At 43.2% G+C, this 11,250-nt stretch overlaps 1 protein-coding gene across 1 annotated transcript; it reads left to right on the top strand.

Annotated features, from left to right (window-relative positions):
- The first annotated feature begins 96 nt into the window (after positions 1–96).
- Positions 97–10,201, top strand: mybphb (myosin binding protein Hb). The gene is made up of 13 exons (XM_078283776.1): positions 97–370; positions 2,033–2,095; positions 2,335–2,469; positions 3,339–3,506; positions 5,837–5,925; positions 6,023–6,218; positions 6,358–6,497; positions 6,699–6,858; positions 7,451–7,587; positions 8,583–8,769; positions 8,930–8,973; positions 9,747–9,789; positions 9,911–10,201. Exons 1-11 carry the CDS (start codon positions 97–99, stop codon positions 8,959–8,961), a joined length of 1,581 nt encoding a protein of 526 aa, XP_078139902.1. The 3' UTR covers positions 8,962–8,973; positions 9,747–9,789; positions 9,911–10,201.
- The last annotated feature ends 1,049 nt before the right edge of the window (positions 10,202–11,250 follow it).

Below are 11,250 nucleotides of genomic sequence, written 5' to 3'. Positions count from 1 at the left end.
CCTGAGCCCTATATAAGCCTGTCACAACCGGAGGAATGATGGCATCGGATAAAGTTTGAGGACTTACTGAGTTGGGAATTAGCTGCAACCTCCAACATGCCGGCCAAACCTGCCCCAATCAAGAAGGCGGCAAAGAAAGAACCAGCCAAGAAGGAGAAGGCCCCAGAGCCGGCCCCCGCCCCGGAACCCGCTCCGGAGCCCGCTCCGGAGCCCGCTCCTGCCGAGGCCGCCCCCGTCGAAGCCCCCGCTGAGGGCGAGGCTGCGCCCGCAGAGGGAGCCCCGGCCGAGGGTGCTGCACCTGCTGAGGGAGAAGCCCCTGCTCAGGCACCGGCCGAGGAGCCCAAAGCTCCCACCCCTCCACCCCCAGATGGTAATGCACTGTGGCGCGAGCCATGAGTTACCGTAGCTTATACTGCGTAAAATACAATCTACAGTCATCTCATTTGTCGGTGGATGAACCATGGAGAAGTGTTATAATCCACCGTTAAGGCCGAGTAATCGGTTCATTTTACGGTAAGCAAGAGGTAGGAGAAAGGCCGAGTAAGAAAATATGTCAACCTTCTGGCGACCCTTTACGCATAATGCGCCTTTGCGCGCTCATTGTGAATGTGCCATTTGTTGGTAAGGATTTGATAGCCAAGGAAATCAAACTGCATGGTTATTTCCCCTGCTTGTGGACCTCTAGTTTCTGAAAGCCCACTTCAGAGGTTACCCAATTCCCACTCATGCGCTAATTAATCGATGCCAACTGGGTGCGTTCCTTTATTCACCCAAGACTGTGTGATGTGTAAACTTGCTAAGTTGAAATATGAATCACTTATTTCAATGAAAAATAGCTCAACTACTTACAAGCATTAGCAAACCAACTAGCCTTTTCTGCACTGAGCCAGATGGTGATACTGATATCGCTGTGCTTCCATAATTGATTCATAACGCATATTAGCAACTTGTATCCTTTAATGACATAACGAATTGTTTCAATGCTACGTCTAATATTTAACATCCTCCACTATTTAACATGCTATTTAACATCCTCCACTCCTGCTGCTAGTAAGTTCCTGAAGTAACAGCAGAGGATGGTGATGGTGATGGTGATGCTTTTGTCAAATAAAACAAGACATTTAAGAACGTTCAGGTTCTATCAGTGAGCATTGATCCATCATTCTAATATCTAACATCTACACCCTCCGCTGCTCCTTCCTCTGAAGAAGCTGCTGCTCCTGCTGCCTCAGCTGAGCCAGCTGTTGGCAGGCCTCAGAGGAGATTCTTGGTTTTTCAGCCTATCCCACCCATTTCTACTTACTTCGACTTCTCTTTATGCATTCTAATGAACTCTGAGCCTTTCCTCTCTCTTTTTTTAACATTTTCAAAATGAGAATGTCATATGCTAATATCTTCTAACCTCTAATATCAGCCGCTGCTCCTGCTATAGAGGAAACTCCTGCTGCTGCCACTGAGGCCCCTGCTGAGGCCCCTGCCGATGGTAAAGGACTATCACTGGAGACACAACAGATACCTTATTTTCAATATTAATCAACTTTGAACCACCGCCTCTTACTATAATGCTAACAACACTGACTCCTTCTAAACACTTTCAAGCTCAGTAGCAATACAGTCTGCCTGATAGTTTACTGGAGAGCCAACATATGTCATCTCATATGTTAGAACATGTCAGTTCTGCTGATGCACTGGATTATTAATATCTAACATTTAACAATAGCTGCTGCCGCTCCAGCCGCAGAGGAAGCTGCTCCCGCTGCTGACCCAGAAGCACCTGTTGATGGTAAACCAACTTACAAAACCAAACATGTTCCTGTTCACTCCTCTCTCTTTCATAACTGAGATGCATTTGGTGTGCCAGTTTGAGACAAATTGGATAAGCCTTTGAGTAATAACAATGCCAATCCTTCCTTACATCCCAGTATGGGACAGACAGAGAGGATTAGATTTGATCCTGGAACATTGCTCTGCTCATTACATGCTGCTACCCATGCCGACATTAACGTGAATGCCTGTTTAACATCAGCTGAAGCTGCTGAGGCGCCTGCACCAGAAGAGCCTAAACCACCTTCACCTCCTCCACCCCCACCCAAAGGTAACCTACTAGTCTGAGGAAAGCATCATCTCCAACTTCTATGGTGCTCCTCACATCACTTGTTCTCTTCCTGTTACAGTGCTAAGATAAAGAATGGTACCGTCACCTCGAGTGAACACGAACTTTGAGTCAAATTGTGATTTGTTTTTTCATTGTTTTCATTCATTTTGTGCATTTCTGTCAACTACAAAATATTGATTGAATTATTTTGTGATTTATTTTTTTTTTGGCATGCGCAGAGCCCACAAGTGCCCCCCTCGACCTGTTTGTTGAGGATAAGAATGACACTTCAGTTTCTATCATATGGAGTCAGCCAGGGACCGTTGGACACTCCGGTCTGGATGGATACACCATTGAAGTCTGCAAGGATGGAAGTAAGTTCAGCTCTGCTTTTGACCTCAGATGCTCCTTGCACTGGCGTGTGAATGAGAAGTGTCAGATAGCGGTGTTCATACTCTGCGAAGCCGCTTAGTCCTTGTTTCCGAGAAGGACACAGAAGACACAGCCTACCTTTACATTAAAGCTATTATTTGAAAGATCCTTTTTAGGTTTCACATAAATGATTATCATTGTAGTTCTATTTGCCACACAATGGTGAAGTGCATTTTAAATATACCCAGGAACGTGGTAAATTGCCGTTTTAATGTGGGTCAGCTGTATCAGTTGCACCTGTCTCTAAAGTGTCACTGGCAGATTTATATGATAGGCTACCTAAGCTCTCCCTACAAGGAAAGAGGCATTTCAGGAACTGCTGTGGTCTCGCTTGAGGTCCTGCTTTTAGACCTACAGCCCCAGGCTAATATCAGCAACAGTTACAATGTAAGCTTAATTTACCAAACAGGGCAAGCTATTATCCCACAGAAAAACGATTTTATGACTTTAATACTGAGTGATGGAATTTGTGTTAAACATGATTGAATTTTATTTGCTCTACTTGTTTTACAGGCAAAACTGCATTTAATGCCAACAACTGTTTTTGTTTAACATGAAGCCATAACAAAAACTGTTGTCACAATGTTATTAATATTGTATTGCAAAGCTACATCAGCGACTGCAGTTTGTATCCTAATTTATTAATCCTCAATGCTGGTCATAATCAGCATGAATCTGATCTGTTCCTTCATTCTACCTGTAGTTTGCACATGCAGCGTACTTTTACCACACCAATTCTGTATCCTACAATGGTGAGATAAACTGTAAATTGAGGCAATTTGTCTTCACCATGCTAAATTTTCCTCCCCAGCTGAGGACTGGAAAGCAATCAATGAGGATCTTCAGAAGTCCTGCCGCTACGTCATTAAGAACCAAACCACCGGCGACCGTCTGAAGATCCGTGTGGTGGCTGTGAACCCCGGGGGCCGCAGCCTCCCTGTTTCCCTCCCTGAGGCCGTCCTGATCAAGGAGGTTGCTGGTAAGAAGTGTTCACGCAGAAACATAGTGACATAACATAACATAACACACCATTTCGTGGACTCGTTTGTTCACCTTAGCATCAGAGTATCCATTTTCAGCATGGGTTGAACCCCTAACTCTGGCAGTGTCAGTGCCTTGTCCCATCCTTGAGCTTTACAACACCACTTCATAAAATGTTTCAGGCAGCAGAATCCTTCATTATGCCATTTTCTTTCTTCTTTTTTTTCATTTTCATGTCTCTGAGCAAAGCTTTTATAATCTTCTCACCAATTAGGTGACAATACATCACTGCTGTTGGTTAGTTCTACACAGGCACAACATGGGTTCTCTCCATCCACATGATTGAACAAGTATTGCATTGCTAGACTGTTGCAGAAAGTTCAAATCAGACCTGGGCCAAAGTGTAATTGCAAATAATTTGTAGTTTGTAGTTTTAACTTGCAAGAAGTACCAAGTGAGTGGGTTTTATCACGTTAGGACAATTCAAATTGTGCCATCACAGAAAAGAGAAAAGTATATAAATTGAGTTTGCAATCATTTTTCTTTTGATTAGCACTCTTTGCATTGCCCTACATTGCAGGCTCAACCCATCTGTAAAGTAGGCTAACACTAATCCTAAAAAAAAAAGTCTTGTAAATACCATTTGACTCAAGTCTGGCTCATGATAGTAAAAAATAGGTTTTGTAAAGTGCAGAAGTCATCAAAGAGAAACAGCTCAGCAATGTTTCCCTCTCAGCTGTTGCCCTGGGTCATGCCCTGCTGGCACAACCCTGCAGTGTTAATAGTAATAGAACTGTGGTCTTCTCGCTCGTTTCCACTTTGAGATGGTATACTGGTCCGCACACACACAGTGTCATAATTACCCACGTGTAAAGTGCAGGTTTTACTGTACACCTTGCGGTGTTAATCATTGACAGTATATCTGAACTGATTTGCAGTAAAATGATGATTGGACCCGGAGGGCTTTAAAAGGAGGAGCTGTGTTACTTTGGCTCAGAAATCATCATATGCGTAATGGAGAGTTGAACAGGGATGGGATTGCAACTTGATCCAAATGAACTGGCAATATTTCAATGGTCACGTCCATGTTCAACGTCATGTTCAGCGTCAGCCATAGCAGGCTGTCCACATATAGAGAAGTCTTATGAATGGTTTCCTACGAAATTATCGCTGTTGACTTTCCCACAAAGCCTTGGAAAAATAGTTGGGATGTCGCCGCTATTAACACAGATGTTTTTCGTGGATAGTTTGCATTGCGTTGTGTGCATTGCCAGAATGCATGCTGAGGAGGTGTCGAGCTCCTTTCCATAAGATCGATGGTGACAAGTGATCTGCCTGCAAGCAGGTGGGGGATGTGGGCGGAGTGGACGGTGCACACATTCCAGTCTGTCCACTCCACATAGAGGTTGGGGGATGGGAGTGGGGAGTGGGGGGTAGATCTAGCTTCTCGGGTGGCACCCAAGTCTCTAGACACCTCTAGAGACACACTGTTTATTTTGAAACATGCCACAGACTCTACAGGGCAAATGTTCTTTAGGTCTAATCCTTCCTATATGGAGCGTCAAGACACAAACACACCTGTGGCCAAGATGTCTGGAATCCATAGTATTTGTATTGATATGCAGATGTGATTTAGTTCTTGTTGTATTGATGTATTTGTTTCAACGTTGTACTTTTTTCCTTTTTCCACATCTGTGTTATCAACCAATTTGTGTTTTAGTTTACAAATCAGTTGGTTTTAAGAAGCCATCTAATGGTTTCTGTGACCATACTGTATCTATGATTTTAATGCAGAGTGGAAGTAACTGTAGCTCCAAATCATGTGTTCGGACATGGCCTGAGTGATATACTACAGTACGCCTGCTTTATTTAGAGTCCTGACGAGCGTGGCTCTGCTGGACTCAGCAGGTGGTGCGTCTCACCAAACCACTTTTAGAAATGACCCTCGATAAGATAATATACTTGTTTAGAAGTACAATCATTTCAAAAGTCATTCCTTGTCACGACTATTCTTGTGATATTCTAAGGTTATTTTTTGGGCATTTTTGCCTTTTATTAGATAATTCACAGCAGAGCGAGACAGGACAGCTTGGAGAAGGGAGAGGGGGATTACATGGGACAAGGGTCCCAGGCCGGGTTCAAACCCAGGACATCACAGTTACATGATAGACACATTAGCCAACTGAGCCACCAGGATGCCTATGATACTCTAATACTTTTTTTTTCGTTCCATAATGAATTTAATTCCCTGGTTGTAAATTTAAACCTCTTCCTTTCCAGTTTCATGTGTCCGACTGCTGAATAATAACCATTTTTTCTTTTCTCTAGACCGCCCCAAGGTTCGTTTGCCCCGTTTCCTCAGACAAAGATACGTTGCGTATGTTGGAGACAAGATCAACCTTACCGTCCCCTTCTCCGTAAGTGCACACCAGAAGATGACTGGTATTGTAAATGCATGACTAATAAAACTACCACCACTCCTTTACAATTCATTGTCTGGTTTCTCTTCCCCAGGGCAAACCTAAACCAGTGGTCTCTTGGACAAAGAATGGCCAGCCCCTGGACACAAAGAGGGTCAACATCCGCAGCACTGATAGAGACAGCATCCTGTTCATCCGTGCAGCCGAGAGAGAAGACTCCGGAGTGTATGAGATGTGTGTGAAGGTGGAGGACTTCGAGGACAAGTCTCCACTCACCCTGCAGATCGTTGGTGAGTGAAATGTTACGGTAGAAGTTAGGATTTATTTGTTTGAGCTGCCTCGTTGCCTGTTCTGGAAAATGGGTTTGGTTCGGTGAGATGTGAGTTACAACTGCTGGTTGTAACTAATCGGTGCTTGTCTTTGTCACAGAGCTGCCAGGGGCTCCTGCCGGTATAAAGATTGTGGATACCTGGGGTTTCAATGTTGCCCTGGAATGGGCTGCACCCACCGATAACGGAAACACGGAGATCACAGGTTACACAATCCAGAAGGCCGACAAAAAGACTGGAGTGAGTAATCGTCAGTCTAAGATTACAGTATCAAACGGTGGATGGGTCATTATAAATAAAGTATGATGATTATTGGTGGCTGGATCCCCCTGATAAATTACATTTGATGAACATTGAATCCTCAGTACTTCAGCAGCTAATTCATCATGTCTTAAATTTTTATATTCTCTCTCTCTCTCTCTCTCTCTCTCTGTTCTGTAGGACTGGTTCACTGTGTTGGAGCATTCCCACAGACTTAATGCCACCATCTCTGACCTCATCATGGGCAACACCTACAAGTTCAGAGTGTTTTCCGAGAACAAGTGTGGCATGAGCGAGGCCGCCGCTGTTACAAAGGGCGAAGCCAAGATTCTGAAGACAGGTATCTCTCCCCACATTTTTGCTCCACTAATGTGTGGAATTCACCGACACCGAGGAATCCATCCATTCATTTATTTGTTCTGTAGTCATGTATGGAATTCACACGGTTTGACACCATCATGTTTGATTTTTACTCTGACACTGTAGTTGTCTTATTGAACCTTCCTTAGCTTTCCCCACTTTCACTCTTATTTGTCTCCTAGCTTTTATCCCTACAGAACTATTAATGTTATCTGCCAAGAAGGCCTATCCTCAACTAAAGAAATTCTACCTTGACTAATGGTAATAGAATTTTATCAGCTAATCATATATAGGTCTTTTTATTGACAAATCTGTAACCCTACATTTTGTGTCCCAGTGCAAAATGTGCAACTATGCAAATGACCTTTAGATTGAGGATTCGGCAAAGAAAAACAATACATATTTGTGAGAATTGTTCTGATGCCAGAAATGGAAAAAACCTCATACATTATCAAAGACATACCCATTAAAACTGACTAAAACCCTTAAAACTGACTAAAAACCTATTGATCGACTTATCAACGAAGAGGGTGCCGCCCTACAGTCAAGTCTGTTTCTCTGCCGTTTCCCAGGTATCGAATACAAGCCTCCCGAGTACAAGGAGCACGACTTCACCGAGGCTCCCAAGTTCACCACCTCTCTGAGTGACAGAGCCACCACTGTTGGCTACAGCACCAAGCTGCTCTGCTCTGTCAGGGGATGCCCAAAGGTACAGTAACAAGCTGCACTGCCCAACCAGAATCCTGTAGTGCGCTTTCCCACTAAACCAGCATCTCCAGCAAAATATGATCTTACTTTCTACACTTCCATCCCCTGGAAACCCACTGCCGACTTCACCACCTGCCTTACCACCGGCACCAAAACCACCATCTCACTGTTAGGGTCATACCAGTCCACTTATGCTTCTAATGCACAGACATGCATTAGGTGAAGAGCAGGGCTATGTGGAGGTTAAGCCAGCTGAATGTTCATTCATTGTTTGTAGGGTGAGACCGTAACTCCGACGGCGCCACATGCCTGTCACTCTGCTCAGGCCGCTCACCAGCTGCTTGATCATCTGGTGGCGACGGAACATGACAATTAAGGGTTTTGAACTAACAACCTTACTCCCCTGCTCATCCATCTCTGTCAGTCAGTGTGTTGACTTGTGAGCTGGGAATGAGGAAGATCTTAAGCTGCCCTTGTTAGCCCGCTGTCTGGGCCTCTCATCTCCTCTTGGACACACGATCCGCTGGGTCGCCGAAGGAAAGTGGCGTGGGCGGTCTTTTGCAGCGGGGTGACGAAGCTCTAGAGAAGGCTAGAGTTGGTATTCACTGCTTTCGGATTCTGTCTATAGGGGGAGGAGGGGAGGGGGAGAAGAGGGTGGAAGGGTGACAGGTCGCAGGGGTAGAAGGGTCAGATGCGTAGCATTCCCGCCCTGTGGGCCTTCGAGGAGTCTTTACCCTCAGCTGTGTGGTGGCACTGCCATTAAAACTCCCAAATTGAGTGTGTACCGTGTGTCTGCCTCCATCAAAAGGGATGGAACAAACATAAGCAGAAATATAGCCATTCCTTGTTTATTTGACTGGATGTTTGTGAGGTGACAAGGCATTTCCAATATGATTACCATGCTCCCTGAGATCATGGTTCCATGTAGAAAAGCATGTGAAATCAAACACGTTCTCCTTATCAAGTGAATAATATAAGTGACTCGTTTTTCTACAGCCCAAGATTGAATGGACAAAGAACCAGATGATCATCGGAGACGACCCCAAGTACAGGCAGATCTGCACCCAGGGAATCTGCTCTCTGGAGATCCGTAAGCCCGGTAACTTTGACGGCGGCGTGTACTGCTGCAGAGCCAAGAACGATCACGGAGAGGCCAGTGTCAGCTGCAAGCTGGAGGTCAAACGTAAGTTGGGATTTTAAAACATATAATACTTCATAAGTTTTATCATTTTGTGGAGGCAAAACGGGTTTCCATTTACCCTTACTTGAGTTGTTGCATTTGCTTTACCAGTATTTGACTTCTCATATTCTGACAGCTAGTAACTTTTCTGTCTGTTTAACAGAGGCGGTGGTTGCAGATGCGAACAAGAAATAGGTCAATATCCAGGTCAGTCATTGTCATGATCTTAAAGTTCTTCCTCATCTTGATGTGTTTGCTGAATTGAAGATTTTTGATAGTGGAGTATGTGAATATAAGTCAAATACCAATTAAAAATCAATGCAATTCAGATGCTGTAATTGTAATATTTCATCTTATTGGAGTAAGTTGTTGCTCACTATGCAGTTATATAGTGTGGGTAATTGTAAAAGTAATGCCATAAAAGCTTAACAATTAGTGCCAAAAAGTGTTACATGGATCTATTTGAGTCCTTAGGTGACATCTGCCTTCTCCATGACTTGCTGTCCATACATGGAGGGCACTAAACTTGGAAAAGGTGGCCTGTGCCACTGCAAGAGTCCAAGTGGTAGCACCCATAAATTAAACCTGCAATGGTTACTCATGTACTCAGTTAGGGGACTTAATCACATTTCCTTGACGCAGCAGTAGCCCCCATTAGGGACCAATGAGACACAGCAATTTATTGCCAGGTTACACTCTTATGGTTCTTCTTGCTAACAGTGTTAACAGAGCTAACCACTGCAACTGTTTTGAGCCTGTCTGTGTAAAACTGTGATTTTATACAACACTGAACGGTTTTCAGTGGGGAATGTTCTTTTTTCATACATCTATTTTAAAAAATATGCCAACAGTGTTGATGTGTCTTTCCAGTTTTCATTCTGTCCCTCACATGACTGTGAATTGCTGTTGTTTCTGCACTGGCAGTGCTTGACTCCACAGTAAGCTGACACCTGTTGTTGTTATTTGTTCATCTGTTGCAGTCCCAGATTAGGAGCAGGAGGAATGAGGCCTTTTGAGCAAAAGGTGCGTCCCACTTTTAGCACTCCTAAAACTGTCCAGTAATGACAAATAAAGTTTTTCAGTACCTAGCTTTGATGGATGAAATCAAGTTACTTTCCTCTTTATTTTTTCTTTGTCTCTACAGGAGGGCGCTGGATTCCTGGAAGGACATGTGTATATATATGGCTGGTGAACACACTATCAAATGGTTGTTGCCTGTGACCCCTTGCAGAATGTTAGCTTATGTTTATGATGATGAACTATTTTTGCCTGTTTATGCCTTATTCTTTCATTAGCAATACATCATTAAGTCCATGTCCATGTCCATCATTGGCTCATTTCCCAACAACTATCTATTGTTTCTAACTGATCAGATTTGCCATATTCCTCCCTAGTTTATCATCTTGTAAGTCTAACTAGGTGTACCCCAAGAATTTTACAGCATGCATTTACTGTTCTTCATAGCAGAACGATGTGTAACATCCAAGTGTTTATAACAATAAATATTTTCATTTCTGGTTTTGTTTTTGGAATACAGTGTGTTCTGTAAATTGATAAATTATTGATAAATAAATTGATAAATCTTCATCCTTAGTATTCTAAAGAATATTATACTGTACAAAAGGTAAAACTACTACAGCAACCAAATTAATATTGAGCTCAACATGATGCCCTTCACTAAGTTCTGGTGAGACGGGATAATACAGGATAGGATGAAATGAAACTATGAAGGGACACTTAAATGTCATATTGCTCTGTTGTGTTTAGGTTTGTATAGTTTTTGCACTAGTGTTTGATTTAAGGTACACAGAGGACCAGGAGGGTGGGGTTACCTGATAGGGAAATTCAATGAATGCTGGGTAGTTTAGAAAATCACAGGAAAGCACTGTGTAAATTTCTGACATATCTTGTGGATTGACTGAATAGCAATTGTCCCAATGCAGACAGCAATCTGGAAAGCCCACCCATTAAATACTCATGGCAGGACAAAACAAATGCTACCAATTACTTCCAGATACAATTTGGCCCAGCTCTTGCACAGTGTGTAGCCTATTTGGCAATGGACCGGTGAGAATCTGGAGACGGCAGCACTATTCCTCTGGCTAATACATACAAAGGCAAGTGTTCATCACAGTATGTCAGGCCTTCCATAATAATAATATCTATCTATAATACTGATCTTGTAACTACTCGGTCATGGAGTTATTGGCATAGTGATACAGGCCATGGTGCCAGAGAAATCCAGGTTACAGCAGGAGGCAGATCGGCTCACACACACACAGGCTGACAAAATTAGCCTCAGTACTCAACCTTGCTAAAGTTATTTTAGGAACAAATTGAACTTACAGTAGCATTAACATTTACATGTCCAAAAAAATTAAAACGTATAATGAATGAAATGGAAATAAGAGGTGAAACAGAAAAGAAATGTAGTTGTTGAAATACTAATGGAAAACAGTTGCTGTGGGGTAATAATTACTGTCA

The sequence above is a fragment of the Centroberyx gerrardi genome, chromosome 5 (genome assembly GCF_048128805.1).
Source record: "Centroberyx gerrardi isolate f3 chromosome 5, fCenGer3.hap1.cur.20231027, whole genome shotgun sequence".
NCBI classification, from domain to species: domain Eukaryota; kingdom Metazoa; phylum Chordata; class Actinopteri; order Beryciformes; family Berycidae; genus Centroberyx; species Centroberyx gerrardi.
The sequence above is the reverse complement of the archived record's forward strand: the minus strand, read 5'-3'. Positions and strand labels throughout refer to the sequence as shown.

Bases quoted from the DNA above. Each gene is read 5' to 3' on its own strand.
- mybphb (XM_078283776.1), top strand. From the start codon at position 97: ATGCCGGCCAAACCTGCCCCAATCAAGAAGGCGGCAAAGAAAGAACCA. The intron at 6,859-7,450 runs GTATCTCTCCCC...GCCGTTTCCCAG, and splicing joins AGCCAAGATTCTGAAGACAG to GTATCGAATACAAGCCTCCC. The intron at 8,770-8,929 runs GTAAGTTGGGAT...TCTGTTTAACAG, and splicing joins CTGCAAGCTGGAGGTCAAAC to AGGCGGTGGTTGCAGATGCG.